Source organism: Aquarana catesbeiana, linkage group LG13, assembly GCF_042186555.1.
Source record: "Aquarana catesbeiana isolate 2022-GZ linkage group LG13, ASM4218655v1, whole genome shotgun sequence".
Lineage (NCBI taxonomy): Eukaryota > Metazoa > Chordata > Amphibia > Anura > Ranidae > Aquarana > Aquarana catesbeiana.
The window spans coordinates 76,857,994-76,875,514 of record NC_133336.1 but is presented as its reverse complement, the minus strand read 5'-3'; the positions used below and the strand labels follow the sequence as shown (position 1 = coordinate 76,875,514).

At 41.2% G+C, this 17,521-nt stretch overlaps 1 protein-coding gene across 1 annotated transcript in view; it reads left to right on the top strand.

Moving 5' to 3' along the window:
- The window catches only part of SPTBN5 (spectrin beta, non-erythrocytic 5), a 367,667-nt gene that overhangs the window by 305,880 nt on the left and 44,266 nt on the right, over window positions 1-17,521 (top strand). The window contains exons 52-60 of the mRNA XM_073608935.1: window positions 1,108-1,294; window positions 3,454-3,666; window positions 3,889-4,088; window positions 5,427-5,631; window positions 7,627-7,821; window positions 9,640-9,795; window positions 12,972-13,189; window positions 15,637-15,826; window positions 17,273-17,449. Coding sequence (XP_073465036.1) covers window positions 1,108-1,294; window positions 3,454-3,666; window positions 3,889-4,088; window positions 5,427-5,631; window positions 7,627-7,821; window positions 9,640-9,795; window positions 12,972-13,189; window positions 15,637-15,826; window positions 17,273-17,449 — 1,741 coding nt within the window. The remainder of the gene's footprint in view (window positions 1-1,107; window positions 1,295-3,453; window positions 3,667-3,888; window positions 4,089-5,426; window positions 5,632-7,626; window positions 7,822-9,639; window positions 9,796-12,971; window positions 13,190-15,636; window positions 15,827-17,272; window positions 17,450-17,521) is intronic.

Genomic DNA, 17,521 nt, shown 5'->3' with positions numbered 1-17,521 from the left:
TATCCTGTTTCTAAAATGACCATGCACCATGCGTGGCATGAGTATTGTGCTATCTGTCTTATCCCACAGTGGTACCTGCAGGCATGTGGTGGACCTAAAGGACAATTATAGCAATACATATTCTAGAAACTGTATGTTAATACCTGTAATGATAGTCATCAGTATATGACTTTTGTTTTTAATTTCTTAGGCCTTTATATTTTTCTCAGCACTTTCCTGTAGGCCAAACTGTCCTGCAAAAGTGAGTTACAGAGCTGAGATAAACCATAAATGCTGACAGAGGTGCTTACAACACTCAGCTTTAATTCATATAAATTCAACCTTTTTTTCTTTGAGTTGATTGTAACCATGATAGTGCACTTCCAACAAAACAACAGAGTACTGTCTGTGATACTGTTTAACTGTTAGTGCAAATAAAATAAGTATCATGGACAGCACTCAGTTGCTTTTGTAACCGTTTTTTTCAACTCTAGTAACTCTGTGTTACCTGGAGATAGACTTGTTTTCACTTACTTAATGTCCATTTAAGACTTCAAGTCCATTTAAGACTGTACTTCCTACAGGGTGACAATACTGGTGCTTGATTTCACTGCAAAACAAACAACACTGTCACCCTGATAAGGAAGTTGGAAGAAATTCTACTGGCCAGATCAACGGGTAAAAAAACTATGATATGGAGGGACTCAGAAAAATAAAAACTTTTTCTAAAGCCAATGTAAAGTTCCACTTTAACTGCATGTTGCCAGAAGAGTTGAGAAAATAACCTTTAAAGAAAATGTTCGTAAAAAACCCTCTTAGTGGTTTAGACCACTTCATGCGGCTGGATCTAATGTTGTGGCATGTCCATTCACTTGTGATCCCATTTTGTGAGTGCCATTATTCCCAGTTAAATGGTTTGGGGATCAAAGTTTAAAATAAGAAATAAACGAAGGTTGTGTTGCTGTTTTTACAGAGGTGTTTGAGGTTAGAGGCACTTTATGTCAAGAAAGTATTGGCATGATTTGGCAAGGCTTTTTTCCTTTTGTGGAAAGACCCAAGACCCTTATTGGTAGCATTTAGACTAAGTTGTAATTAATTAATTTAGTGTGACATGTTTTTCAACGATAGATACAAAAGTCTTAATGATCCTCTACAAGAGTGCAGAGCAGCTCTGGAAAGCAAGAAGTTACTTGATCAATTTTTCCGGGATATCGATGATGAGCTAACATGGATACAAGAAAAGATGCCTCTCGCCTCCTCCAAGGAGTGTGGACAGTCACTGACTACATCACAAGCGTTACTGGAGAAGCACCAGGTCTGGTAAAACTGCAACATATAGGGATATAAAAATTGTAACTAGGGACAAATGACATATTTCCTAGAAATTGCGGCAAAAAAATGGAAGATTTCAACAAAACTTCACTTTTTTTGCAAAATGCATTGCCATTAATAGGGAAGGCAAAACCAATGTGATTTTGATTAATTTTAAGAGTGTAAATAGCTTTAGTTGACTCCTACAAATGCTGCCTGCAACTATCCTAGACCAGCTAAAAACAGCCCCTCATTATCTTCATTGTTTTAATTTTTTTTCACAGAAAAAAAAAATAGACTGTAAAATTAAAAATAAAATGTTTTACATGACAGACAAATCTGACATTACATGACAAATAACAACCAAGTACACCCATAAACACACACACCGATAAGGAAAAGAACACAAATGCAAAGAAGACTAAAATTAACCATAAATTCAAAAACACACACACACACACAAAAAAATAAAAAAGATTTTTTAACAGCTCATACCTGCATATACTCTACAGTAAAGACAAGATCAGTTTTTGAATTTGAGCTCTGGGCCTGTTTATTTAGCAAAAGCTTTGTAATTATTTAAGATAACAATGTAATGCACTGTACATATATCATTGCTTTTTTTTCAGGACAAACAAGGTTTTATTATGATCATATTGTCCTGCAAATTATTTTATTGTGATTATTTTATTTATTTATGATTATTTTATTATGCAATCCATAGACAAGAGTTTAACAAAACAAACTTTTTTTGAACTGTCACCAGTGTTAGGTTAAGAAAAATGAAACTAAAATTAAAATTAAATTTTGGTACAAAGCACTACAAAGTTACTTACAAGTTAAATATTAGCTTTTTTAATTATTCCCTTTTTTGAATGTGACATTAAAAAATAAACAAAATTAATACATTCTTTTAAAATTAAATATTAATGGTTATCAAGATACAAAAGAACAAACAAATCACTTGGAACATAATAGCTAAGGGGAGAAGGGAAAGGAGGACTGATTAGGGTAAAACTAAGGGGTAATAGGGGCGTTAATAAAAAAAAACACATTCTATTTAAAAAAAAATCATTAAGTTGTTTTAACTGGACTTAATAGAAAAAGTACCCCTTAAACAAAAGTTCCCTCCAAAAAATGGACACCTGTGCAGAAATAGGAAAAAAAGGAAATATACCAAAAAATCCAAGATCAAAAAGCCAAAAAATAAATATGCCAAAAAGCCTTGATCAGTGCTGAATCATACAGTATAACATGGGGACCGGTGGCAGAGATCTCTACATGTACTGCAGCCTTAACTACTTCATCAGGCCTTTGCTCCTTTTTTTTTATAGATTTGACCTAAACTTGCCATTAAATGCATGTTGATTTTAAAAATTAAATCAAAACTTAAAATTTTCGATAAAGTAGTACAATAAACAGTAGCATGCATCCTGGGAAAGGGAGCTCAATCATTTTGAGCCAATCAAGCTTTTGCTTTGTACAGTGCTGCCATTTTATCATAGGGAAGATGCTTACAGCAGGGTAGAGCCTATCACTGTGCCAGCTATGATAATTCATACAATGTAGTCACTGATAAATTGTTTTTATTCTTAATCATTATTTAAAGTGTTAATAAACCCAGGACCCTGCATTCGCTATATCTGGTCACATAACATGGAAATGCAATAGTTTTACTAAATATAAACTGCTAAATACAATTTTTCATCAGCAGTATATAGCAGTCTTGTGACTTATATCAGTGTCTGGTTACAGTAAGCTTGTAGGAGGAGTTTTCATTCTCCCCAGACCCTCTGTCTGGACAGTGCTGATTGGCCCTGTGCTGATCACATGCACTCTCCCAAGAAAAAAAAAACTCTCTAGCAATACACATCAAACTGAGCATGTGCAGCCTGGCTCCTACTGCTCTGTTCTATCAAGAGATGGGTTGGAGTCAGTTAAAAAAGAGGAGGATCAGAGAAGACAGGATCACACAGCCTTTATACACAATGCAAAGGATTAACCCCTTAGGTTCCACATCGAGTATAACAAGCATGTTTTACTGCATATACACAGTAACACAAATTTTACTATTGTGGGTTTAGTAACACTTTAAGTATAGCAAAATGACAAATGTTCAAACGTGTATCAGTTTGTAAAACCTTTCCACCTCTCCGTTTTCAGAATTTAGAAAATGAGATCAGCAGCCGTGAGGCTTTGACCAAAGCTGTGATGGGCACTGGGCGCAAGCTGGTGAGAGGCAACCATTTTGCCAGCAAAGAGATTGATGAACGGCTGCATCAGCTGGAAGTGGCTGTAGAAACATTGAAAGCTGAAGCTGAACGTAGGACAACAAGACTGACACAAGCCTGTGAAGCCCAGCAATTTCTTACAGAGGTAACGTTGCCAAATACCTGTGTCTTATATACATCTACATATACATGCCTTATCACTTGGTACATATACACATTTTAAAAAAGCTCCCAAAGGAATGTTCGAGTTAGACACTGTGGTGGTCATTATCTGTGGTTTACTTTATCTATTGCACTCAAAAATTTCTGTCTATAAACAATATCTGCGATTTCACTTATGTCCTCTGACTATGTGTGCTCCACTCAGCTTTTGGAAGCCGAAGCATGGATGGCGGAGCGAGGCTTTATCATTAAATCCCCTGACAATGGGAAGAACGAGGAATCCACACAAGTACTACTTCGCAAGTTAGACACCACCATCCGGGACCTGGAAGGTTTCTCTTCTAGAATTGAGAAATTAAGAGACACGGGCAGAAACTTACAAACTGACAGCGACAACCCAGAAAGGTAAGTATTATATACTATTGCTGTATTTCTCGTTACCTTTACAAATCCCTAAATAAGGGGACTATTTCTCAATTTAGGATAATAACTATGCAAGTTATTTATTTAAACCTCTTGGACAACTGTACACCTAAAACCATTAGTTTATGGTGCTTATCTGGGGCACTTCCTTTTTTAAGGTGACAACTCCCACCCACCCAAACATTGGTGGCGTTGCCACCCCAGCATGCACGTTCTCCCTGTGTGAGAAATCCTATTCATTGATAAGAGATGACATGAGTTACCTTTCAGGAGGAGGGAGTAATGTCATCAGAAAGAACGTGCTCTCGATGCTCACCATGCTAGGCATTCTAAAGTGTGAAATTAAAAGCTGTCACTTAACCGATAACAAAAGAAAATCAAGAAATGTTTTGATATTGATGAAAGTCTTTTCCATATGCCTTTTTTTTAGCATACAATTGATTTACAATGCTGCAATATGTAGCTTTTTAGGCTGGGTTCACACTATTGCAAATTGGATGAGGGTTTCCCCGCGTCCAATTTGCATGACAGGAGACTTTGACTGGCTCTCAATGGAGCCGGTTCACACATCTCCAGGGTGGGCGTGGAGCACACAGCAGAAGAGTCCTGTGCATCGTTGGCTCAGTTTCAGGTCTGAATTCAGGCTGGGTTCACACTATGCACAGCCGCGGGGGAACCTCAGGGAGTCCAGTGCGTCCCTGTTCACCGTTTCAGGTCCAAATTAGGTCAGAAATTTTGGCTAAATCCAGACCCTTTAACAGAGCCAAAGACGCACAGGACTCTTCTGCTGTGCGCTCTGTGGCCGCCCCGGAGGTGTTTGAACTGTCTCCAATAAGAGCCGGTCACAGTCTCCTCCTGTCATGCAAATTGGATGCAGAGAAACCCGCATCCAATTCACAATAGTGTAAACCCAGCCTCAGTCAAAAATTCGGACCTAATTCGTACCTAAAACAGTGAACGGGGATGCACCGGACCCCCTGCTGTGCCCCGCGGCCGCACATAGTGTGAAGCCAGCCTTACTGCATCCAGATAATGGATACTCAAATGAGCCCTCTTGTAGTACAGGGAAGTCTGGTCTGATTTATACAGGACGTGTGGTCAGGGTTTAGTAAATAGTATACCAAAGACTGAGTTATATTATATTAAAACACATAAATAGATTTTAGCTTTACTGTATATTTAAATAAATGTTAAAAATGAGAGAAAGGTCTAGATTGCAAAGATATTGCTTTCTACAACTTTTGGAGTAAAACTTTAATACATGGCTTTTTTTCAAAGAATCAAGAATTGAGATGATACTAATGCCAGTGTCTGTTGTAGCTCCGCAGTGATCGCAAAGCTGCAGTCACTCCTAGAGGAATATCACTCCCTGCTGGAGAAGGCAGAACAGCGCAGGGGTCAGCTGCAGGAACAATATCAGCTCTTCCAGTATTTGAAGGAAGCAGGACTTATAGAGGCCTGGCTGGACAGCAAGAAGACTATTGCAGAGTCTGATGAGTTTGGTCAAGATCTAGAAGGCGTTAAGGTAATCATCTTGCCCAAGGTAATATGCATGTTACTATAACGGGTAACTGTACGGGGATCCTTGTTCCAAGCTAGGATGTTAACATTGCAACATTGCAACTGAACCCCATTAACAACAATGGTTGAATCAGAAGGTTGAATTTTTCAACATAAGGGAAGCAGAACTAAACTTGAAAAGATTTGGGGTAAGTGGCTTGACACTTTAGGTATGTGATTACTTGAATGTTGTTGAAAATAGGCTTCTCTGATTTGGTACGCATAATTGCCTATATCTAATGCTGTATGCCAAGTAATAGATGACTATACTGGATGAATGTAAAACCTGCTCTATACGATGTAAGTGCAGCAGATGTGAGATGCATATTCTGCTTGATATGCTTTTCTTCATTCTTTTCCTTTTTGTCAGGTGGAATTTGTATTCTTTAATAAAGAAACATCTTGGTTTAAAAAAAAAAGAGTAAAGTATAGCCTGCCCCTAATCTACTGAAAAAAGTAGTGTTTTTAAGTCCAACTATGTTGCTGTTGAAAATTTACCCTCACTTCCTGACTGGTGAAATCCTTGTCACAAGGACGGGAAGTAAGAATAAATCTCTCCAATGAGCACTGGATAAGGATAAAAACCCAACAGGGGTTCTAACAATACTTATGCCCCGTACACACGGTCGGACTTTGTTCGGACATTCCGACAACAAAATCCTAGGATTTTTTCCGATGGACGTTGGCTCAAACTTGTCTTGCATACACACGGTCACACAAAGTTGTCGGAAAATCCGATCATTCTGAACGCGGTGACGTAAAACACGTACGTCGGGACTATAAACGGGGCAGTGGCCAATAGCTTTCATCTCTTTATTTATTCTGAGCATGCGTGGCACTTTGTCCATCGGATTTGTGTACACACGATCGGAATTTCCGACAACGGATTTTGTTGTCGGAAAATTTTATATCCTGCTCTCAAACTTTGTGTGTCGGAAAATCCGATGGAAAATGTGTGATGGAGCCTACGCACGGTCGGAATTTCCGACAACAAGGTCCTATCACACATTTTCCATCGGAAAATCCTCCCGTGTGTACGGGGCATTACACTTACAGTATCTGAATTTGTCTTGATATCAGCTTCCCGTATTTCTAAGTATGACAAAAACCAGAAGGGTAATGCCCGTACACACGGTCGGACATTGATCGGACATTCCGACAACAAAATCCTAGGATTTTTTCCGACGGATGTTGGCTCAAACTTGTCTTGCATACATACGGTCACACAAAGTTGTCGGAAAATCCGATCATTCTGAACGCGGTGACGTAAAACACGTACGTCGGGACTATAAACGCGGCAGTAGCCAATAGCTTTCATCTCTTTATTTATTCTGAGCATGCGTGGCACTTTGTGCGTCGGATTTGTGTACACACGATCGGAGATTCCGACAACGGATTTTGTTGTCGGAAAATTTTATAGCTTGCTCTCAAACTTTGTGCGTCGGAAAATCCGATGGAAAAAGTCTGATGGAGCCCACACACGGTCGGAATTTTCCGACAACACGCTCCGATCGCATATTTTTCGTCGGAAAATCCGACCGTGTGTACGGGGCATTAGAGTCTGGGTGTTGCTTTCCGGCAGTGAGGCTCTTCTGTAGTTCATGTGTGGAAACAGGGTACATGCTGGGACAGGAGGAAAGGGGCAGAGTTATGGCCTCATCAGTGTGGTGCTGCTGCTCCATTCTTTTAGTGAGTTTCTGCTGCTGATAAGATTAGAAATGTGGGTGTGCTGTATAGGAATGTCTGGAACTCAAAATTGACTGAAGAAAATTACAAATTATAGAGATTTGTTACAAATTTTTTCCATTCAATACTTAAGAGAATAGGGTTATGGGGGCATCCATATGGAGGTGGCCTGTCCTAAAGAGTTGTACAGGGACCACAATGCTTGTGTCACTGTTGTCTGTTGTCATTGAGATGCCTAGTAAGTTGCTAAACCGATTTGATTTCCTTCCTTCAGGCCCTGGAAAAGGGATTTGAGAACTTTGTTAAGGAAGTAGAGACCCTGGGTAAGGGTAAAGTTCAGTCACTGAATGAACTGACATCAGGACTGCTGAAAGAGTCACACAATCAAGCAGAAGAGATCAAGAAGAAGGCAGAGGAGGTGAACAGAGCCTGGGATGCCCTGTGCCGTGCGATACAAAATAGAGCTAAGGTAACATTTCTTTCTCCCATCTATTTCCTGTAGCTAGATTTCCATCCTTGTTGTATACAGTATATCTTAATTATAAAGTAACAGAAAACACAACACTCATTTTTGGAGATTGCTAAATAACAAAACATACATATATAGAAAACCCATTGTACAATTAGTATATACTGTACTAACATTAGGGCTAAGATTATTGCTAAGACTGTAAAGTGTCCCTGTGACCAGAATATGCACATTAAACTATTTACATATTTTTAGGCACTAAAAGAACTTTAAAACAAGCCCTCACTCACCTCTCCAGCTGCTTGTATTGTAAAGTAGTTAATTCTGAAAGATCCTCAAAAATCACAACAAAGACTCCAAAGTCAGGTTAACAGCTTAGAAACACATAGATTCTACTGCAGTAGAAAGTAATTTTTAAAAAATTAAAGAGGAACTCATGTCTGGGCAAAAAAAGTCAGCAGCTACATACTGCACCCATAGGGGAAGGAGGAGGATCCTCGTAAATCTGACCTGGAGGTGGGAGAGGGTACCTGTGAAAACCAGGTACCTGCTCCCCCCCAAAAAGTGCCAAATGTGGTAGTAGAGGGGGGGGGGGGTGTGCAAACAAGCAGGGCATCCCCTTCTGCGTGGAACTCAATTTTAAGGTTTTGATGCCTCTGTTGTTGAAATTAAGATGAATTTTTTGCAATGCCTTATAGCTACATTGTTTAACAACACTTGACTGCTTTTTTGGAATGTGTAAATAAATTTGTGTGCATTTTCTTGGCACAAGTTCACTTTAAAGCCCAACTATTGACAGATACTGTATAAGAACATAAATGTGTACAGTTTAATATGCATTAATAAAGCATTTAATGTATTCTTTTGAATGCAAATAGTGTACCTGCATTTGGCTTGATAAGAGTCTCTAGCAAGTAAAAGCTGGTTGTTAAGAAGCTGGCCGGGAAGCCGGCTGCGGCGTCTTTAACAACCGATGCGTCATAAGCTGTCAATGGGCTTCCCTGCTGACAACTGAATTTAAAAAAAACATTTGCCGGTAAAAAAATAGTGAATAAAAATGGTGTGGGGACCCCCCCCCAGTCTGGTGCATGCTGGGTTGGTGACGTTACAAGGCGGCAGTGCCACCAGGTGACGTCGTCAGGTGGCCCTTACCTATATAAGAACTGTCAAACAGCAGAGGAGGCATTTGACGGTCAGCCGCCAATGAGTGCAGAGCGGTTTTTTTTTTTTCGTGCTCTGGACGGCGTGATTAACGATGGATTTACATTGGGGGACACTGTTTTTTAAATTTTTTAATAAAGGAATTGTCAAACTGTCTCTGTTTGTATTACTTTTTTACACTTTTTTGGTGAATGGGTAGGGGTACTGTGTACCCCAAACTCATTCATATGGGGGGGCAGGATCTGGGGGCCCCTTCTTAAAGGAGCTTCCAGATTCTGATAAGCCGCCTGCCTGCAGACCCCACAACAGACTAAGGGGACCCCGCAGGCACTATATTTAAAGGAATTTTTCATTTTTATTGTTGCACTTTAAACATCATTAAAATCTCTGCTCCTGAAAAAAGTGATTGTTTTTAAAAAAAAATTTGCATTGATACATGTCCCCCAGGGCAGTACCCAGACCCCCATACCCCTTTTATGGCCAATTACTTGCATATAAGCTTTTAAAATGGGCTTATTCCCTGTTCGGGAATTCTGCTGAGAACCAAAGGGGGTGTTCGGCCCATCTCTAGTTTTTAGGTGTCCACAAACTTTTGGCAATTAAGTGTATCTTTTTATGATCTATACAAGTGATGTACATTTTTCCCTTTGTGTTTAGACATTGACAAAAGCTCACCAGGTGCATCAGTTTGATCACGATGTTGATGAATTGATATGCTGGATGCAGGAGAAGGAGGTCGCTGTGAATACAGATGATTATGGCTATGACTTGCCTGGAGTGCAAACCCTGCTCAGTCAGCATGGGGGAATTGAGGTGAGTGAAAGACCGACTCAATTTTGTTCGGGCAGCAGATAGGAAGTTCCCATCCCACTGCCAAAACACAGCACTGTATACTGTATGCAGCTGATGCTACATACAGTTTATACAGTGCTGACAGTGGCTACATCAATTAGTAAAGGAAATAGTTCATTTGGGCCAGCTTGGTGAATGTTGTTCAAAAGTACTTCAAAGTTGTGTTTGCTTTAATATTTGATTTTGGAATCAATGTAGTTTCCCAAACGAAAATCAAATTTGCCATTAGAAATTTGTTTGAAAAAAAATTCCATCTGGCACTTTCAAAATAATGATTGAAAACAACAGTCGATTTGATCTCACTAATGATTTAAAAATCAAATGAATGGTCCTGAAATGAAAGTTTTTGAACTAAATTCTTCTGTATGGCCAGCTTTAGTCTATGCTGGCAGTGCAGTAAGCATTTTGACAGTCTCTAAACATTAAGCCCTGTGGGCAGCATAAGTGGCCATTAAAGTGAACAGCCACATGGTTTTCCATTGTGTTACACAAGGTGGCAAGTTAAGTGAAAGTTTTCATTAGTAAATGCTAGAGCAGGCATGGTTTAAACTAAGTCTTAAGGAAAAACAGCTTTATTTAGACGGTACCAGTTTCTTTATACATGCAGTGTTTTATGGAATTTGAAAATATAGTCCTTAAGTGGAGGACTAGCAAAAATGGACTTAAATCAAGGCATACTTGTAAAACAAAAGTGTACATGCCCACCTTTTCTGCTGCCTGTGGCACCGAACACCACTGCAATCTTGAAGAAAATGTTTATTATGTCCAAAGGAAAATCCAACACTTATTGGAGTGTCAGTCTCCTGGGTCTACCACAACTCTCACTCATTGCTCCTGCTGACCTCCACACATTACAGGATATAGTATTGGCATGGAAATTAGCTGGAGGAACCAGTGAGAGTTGTCAGGAGACCTAGGAGATCTACACACCTGGAGGTGTTGAGATTTCCCTGCAGACTTCACATGAAGTTTTCTCAAGCTCATAGCAGAATTTGGCAGCATAGGCAGCAGGAAAGGTGAGTATGGCCTTCTTTTAGAGTTAGGGCCCAATTTTAATTTAGTATAGAGACAGGGCGGCTTGCTTCAGCCAACTTTTTTTAAATCTATATAGACTGATGAAAAGTTAAAATGTCTGCCAAGTTTTTCGTTTGCTTTGGTGTCCACATGAAATTGGAGCTGCATTTGGCACTGGGACACATGGCTGGATCTAGGGGGATGCTAGGGTGGACTGCGCCCCACAGATTTCAGTTGCACCACCAAAGCCCCCTGACAACCACCTGGATGCTGTGCATGGCCACTGAGCTCCTTAACCATTCCAGCTCAGTACGCAGCTACTCCTCCCCACACTACACATACGATCACATTCTCTTACATGCAGTGTGTAGCTGGCTACTGCAGCTGAGCTGCTGTTCCGACTTTTGAGTTTTACAGGTCGGAACTACAACATAGCAGCCAGCCACACACTGTGCAGATTGTGGCTGTGTGTAAGGGACTGTGATCTTAGCTATGCCTAGTGTGGGAAAGCAGAGCTGCGTGCTGTCCTGGGATGGAAAAAGAGCTCTACCTAGTGCCCTGCCAGTGGTGATTCCTGTCTTCTGCCTCTTCAGAGGTGATCCCTGTCCTCTGCCTTGCCATCAGTGACTTCTGTCCTCTGCCCTGCCAGTGTGACCCCTTTCCTCTGCCCTGCTAGTGGAGACCTCTGTCCTCTGCCGTGCCAATGATGATCCCTGTCCTCAGCTTCTGCAGTGGTGATCCCTGTCCTCAGCCTCTCCAGCGGTGACCCCTGTCCTCTGCCCTGCCAGCAGTGACCCCTGTCCTCCAACCTGCTGACCCATATCCTTGGCTCTGCTGATCCCGGTCCTCTGCCCTATTGACCCTTGTACACTGTCCTACCAATTCCTGTACAATCCCCTGCTAACCTTTCATCTTTTGCCCCACTGAACCCCTGTACACTGTCTTGCCGCCCCTTGTCCTCTGCCCTACTGACCCCTGTACACTGCCCATTAAACCAATAGCCCCTGTACACTACCCTACAAACTGCTGACTCTATCCTCTGCCTTGCTGACCCCTGTACATTTTTTACTGCACCCCCACATCAGACAGGCTATATCTGGGACTGCTAGGACAGGAAGGCATGAACACCAATAAGAACATTCTCAGAAGTTCTAAACTTTTTACTTACTGTCCCCACAGTGAGTGCATGGAAATCTCCTCTGTAGGGGTGCAAGAAGCGATACCAATCTGAGAGAGACTCTTAAACCTTCCCCACTCTATCCAAAATTTTGTAAAAATTTTATCTGGATTGTGGCCTTAAGAGAGCGCATACAAGTTCTGTAACAAGATACATTTTATAGAGAAACATCTAACATGCTCATTAAGGATGAGCTCCGGCGTGTTCGCACAGCCCACGTGCAGAGGCCGCCAGGAAGTCGGCACTGCGCTGATCACAGGCAGTGAGACATTTCCCAATCTCTGCAGCCGCGCATCAGGGCAATGTCCCACTGCCTGTGATTAGCACAGCGCAGTGCAGACTTCCTGGCAGGCTCTGCACGTGGGCTGTGCGAACAGGCCGGAGCTCATCCTTAGAAAACTGTTATTAGAAAAAGTCCAATAGGAGCTTTTGGTCGGACATTCCGACCTTGTGTATGCCCCATCGGATTTTTTCTGTCGGCATTTCAGACGGACTCAGATATAGAACATGTTCTGTCTTAATCTTTCCGTCTGAAATGTCAACGGAGTTTAGCCCGTTGGCAAGTCCGCTCATGTGTACGCGGCATTAGAGGTGCAATATTAATCTCATAGATGTTTTTGCCATGATCAAACAAGAGGGTTGTATCAGGTCATTTTTTCTCTGTAACTGTTAACAATATATATCCTTTCCAGGTTTTAAAATAGGTGTATTAGTATGGATTTTTTATAAACCATATGTGATAATTATTTTACCTTTGATGAACTGATATCTAGACTTGAAAATCAGGTTAAAAAAAAAAACAAACACTTTTGTCAAGGTGTGTGCAAGATCACTATAATCCTAAAATGTGCAATTTGTCTTGGCATGCCATTTTGTGACTTCATTACTCACCAAATTATATGCCACATGATGTTTTACACATATCTAACTGTGCTTTATATTACAGAGAGATCTGCAAGCCATTAAAAAGGAAGTGGAACAAGTTACCAATCTTGGCCAGCATGTCAGTCAGATTCATCCACCAGTTCAGAAGAATGTTTCAAAGAGACTGGAAGAAGTGACAAAGTCCTGGGAGAATCTGGTTCAAAAATCTCAGGAAAGGAGAGAGAGACTAAACCAAGCAGAACAAGTACAGCGGTATTTCAGTGACTGCGGGAAGCTGATGTAAGTGTTCTGTGGGGGTCATACAGAGTCTGTATATCTTCCACTGGTTACTAAATGCATACACCAAAAAGACAATCTGCAGCTTGTTTCCAAAATATATATATTATGTCTATATAGATAGGAAAAAAATGACTTTAGAGCAATGGCAGCCACCATGGTATTTCTAGAAAGGCTCCCTTTAAAGTATCTAAAGCCTAAACTTTTTTTTTTTTTTTTACTTGCACAGACTGCATTGAAAACATTGGATTTCCAAAGTAAATGCATTTTCTGTGTTTGAAAATGCATGACAATGTGTCTGATGTGAAGAGGCTGTAAAGAGAAACTGTAAGGGCTTGTTTACACCTGCTTTGCTCTCACACTTAGTGGGCAGGATGGCCGCTGAGCATGACGGGCCTCTGCAGCAAAAGAGGGAGTGGTTGAGGGGCAGTAAAAACACAGTTCAACTGCAGGGTTTTACTGACCATAACCCCACCCCGAATCGCAAGTGTAAGCAAGCCCAAAAGGTTTGGGTCAACTTTTTTTTTTTTATTCTTTTTTCAAATTTACTTTTTACATACATACAGTACATACATAAACTTTGTTTTACAAATTGTACATGAGCACTGTGAGCTAGCTAAAGAGTCAGCACTAACAGTTCCCTTTCAGGCTTTCATAAAAAATGTTGGACAAAGCCATATAATAGTAGGGGGGGAATCACTTCTCTAACTATTGAGTTCTGAAAAGTAATTTTAAAATAAAACAAGATTACCATAAGGGGCTAAGGGTATAGAGAAAAACATATTGAAAAGACCCAACGGTTCCAATGCTGCATTTAAAAAAACAACAAAAAATCATATACAATATTTACATGCCTAAATTGTTTTGAACAATTTTTTTAGTTCTGACCATAAAGAAAGAAATACATATACGTAAAACCACCATACTTTGCCTTAATTGTATCTATGTTGGCTCAGAGGGTAGGAATGTTTTACTGTTTTATAGTATTTTCTGCTACAGTTTGCATGTTCCACCCTTACCCTATTACGGCTAAACCTTGTCCTTTGAACATTCTGCCTAACCACACTGGGCTAAAGAATCAGAAAGCCAAGGTAAGTATTTTTTCACATGCAGCCCACAGAGGACAGAAGAGAGCACAAGTCATCTATTGTTAAACTTAGGAATGTGCTACCAGCAGGAGCAGATTGGCTGACCAGACTGTAAGATAGCTGCTGGGTGGGTGGTGGCAAAAGCCACCAAGTGGACATAGAAGACTTGGCTGGTCACTTGCTTACCGGAAATGATAGGGCCAAGGTGCAGAGTCCAAGATACCACATGGTCTTCACCAGAGTTCCATGAGGTGGAGATGTTGCTCTGCAAAAATAACCAGGTTGTGGTCTTCTCACTCACCCAAGCAGGCCACAAAGAACTCTCTTGCAGTGCTGAGGCACTGGACACACCAGATAGCAGAGTACACAAAGAAATAGCCAAAGCGTACAAGAAGACACAGAGACAAATGAGAAACACAGGCTGGAAGTGTACAGGTACAGATATTGAGGCAGGCTGGAACTCACAGGGGACACAGACTGGTTAAGAGAAACAATATCAAACCGAAGAGCAATAGAGACATGGAGGTGAAGGAAGACGGAATGCAGGTAGAAGTGCACAGAGATACAAGAACCGGTTATTGACAGAACGACACAAGGCTGGGACACTGTGGGAGCAAAGCTGGGAGCAGTCTGGGACACAGTGGGAGAAATAGGCTGGGAGCAAGTTGGAACACAATGAGAACAAGGCTTGAACACTAATGCCGCATACACACGATCGGACTTTCCGCCAACAAAACCGTGGATTTTTTTCCGAAGTTGGCTCAAACTTGTCTTGCATACACATGGTCACACAAATGTTGGCCCAAAATTCCAAATGTGAGAGCGCGGTGACGTACAAGACATACGACGAGCCGAGAAAAAGGAAGTTCAAAAGCCAGTGCGGCTCCTTCTGCTTGATTCTGAGCATGCATGAACTTTTGTGCGCCGGACTTGTGTACACACGATCAGAATTTCTGACAACAAAGTGAAGTTGGAGCATACACACAGTCAGACTTTCGGAGAGTCGGATTTGAGAACCTGCTCTCAAACATTTGTGGGCGGAAATTCTGACAGCAAATGTTTGATGGAGCACACACACAGTCGAACTTTCCAACAACAAGCTCACATCGAATATTTCCCGTCAGAAAGTCCGACCGTGTGTACGCGGCATTAGGGAGCTATAGGAACACCGAGAGTAAGAGAGACACAGGAAAGGCCAGATGAAAACACAGAGGGCCCACCTGCTAGCATGTGAACGTGTTGCTTGAACACTGGGCAATCCACACACTAGCACTATTTTTGGTTGGCTGGAAGCTGGCAGACACACAGACACCTAAACTATGAAATGTTTTGTCTTGCATTTATTTATTTTTTCTTCTTCAGAATTTGGGGAAGAGAGATGCATGCTCTGTTGATATCAGAGGAACTGGCAAATGATGTCGCAGGCGCTGAACTACTAATTAAACGGCATGAAGAGTATAAGAGAGAGATTGACAAGCACTGGGTAAAATATGAGGACCTACAAAGAACAGGAAAGGCTTTGTTGGAGAAGCATCACTTTATGGCAGTGGAGGTAGGCTTCTTATGTCTCATATATATGTTTTACGCCCCCCTTCATTTTTATTCAAATCACTCTCACTCACTTTTTGCAAAAAAAAAAAATGTTTTGCTTTACACTCCAGAATTTAAAGGCATCTACATTATGATTACTTTGCAAATTCTCATTTCTTAAGGTGTAATAAAGTACTGTCATTTCAGTTAAATCATTCTCAGGCAAACACATTGCTTGGCCAAATAATAGTTATCTGCTTATATTCAACATTATCCATCATTTTATATGACTGCTCTACCCAAAGCTAGATGGATACTGATAAGCTGAATCACCCATTAGCCTCTAACAGCTTTTGGAGATTTTAGTTCACATATGTCAAGCACAAGGCCCGTGGGCCGAATCCGGCCTGCCAGGTCTTGTTATGTGGCCCTCACACCGTTTTGCAGCTTAAATGTGGAAAAACTCCATTCCACCACCTCTGGCTCTCGCCCTCCACTCCTGTTCCACACTGTCACTTTTAAACATAGAAGCTTTGCTCTCAGCGTCACCCAGGTGTAACAGATTCCTGCACCCACTCACGGTGAAGCCAGATCTCCAGAGAGAGAGAATGATCTCTGTGCAAGGTGAGGCAGAGCCAATTACACAGGGAGGTACTAAAGGCAGGCCAGGCAGAAGAGAATAGAGATGCAAGGAAGCTTTGGAAGGGGGGTGGAGTAGGGATTGCATACTGTGCATAGCACACCCTTGAACGCTGCACTCTGCACTCTGTACATAGCATACTCCTGAACTCTGCACTCTGTACATAACACACTCCTGATCCCTGTACTCTGTACATAGTTCACCCCTAAACCCTACACTCAGTATGTAGCTCACCCCGAACCCTGCACTCTGTACATAGCTCACCCCTGAACCCTGCACTCTGTATGTAATTCACTCCTGAACACTGCACTCTGTACGTAATTCACTCCTGAACCCTGCACTCTGTAAGTAGCGCATCCCAAATACAACTGGCCTTTGAGGGCATCCATACTGCTAATGTGGCCCACAATAAAATTGAGTTTGACACCCCTGTTATAGTTGGTAAGGTTTCTGGAGCATTGTTTGTCTCTTCAATCCTTTTCCCAAGGCTTTAAGGGTGTGGCCTACTCACTGATGGATTTCCTGTAAATTCTTCCTAATGAGGATTCTAGGGAGAGAGCATAACACCATAGTTTGTTTTTGTGAAAGCTACAAGCATAGGGTAGAACTTGTGGTAGATTATATTGCTTCTGGGGTTCACAAGAGGGTTCACAAGAGATATTCCAAATATAACATGTCATAAAACTTGCCTGCAGCCATGAAAAACTGGATTATCAGTTTCAGTAGAACTTGTCTTTAACTCTATCAGTGTCCTGGTTTCAGACTACATTAAAACTCTAAATAAACATCTGTTTGGGGCTATTGATTTATTGTAGTTTGAAATTTTAGATTGGAGAAAAAGTTAAAGAGCTTTCAGAGCTGATGGACCTGGTCTTCGACACCTGGAAGAGGAGGAGGGAAATCTATGAAGAAAATCTGGAGATCCAGTTGCTGTTTAGAGATATAGAACAAGCTGATGGGTGGCTGAACTCTAGAGAACCATATCTTCTTGATCAAAATTATGGGGTGAGGTTCTCCATATGACGACTTTTCAATTCAGTCATGTGACTCATATTTTGTCATATGTAAACCATATTG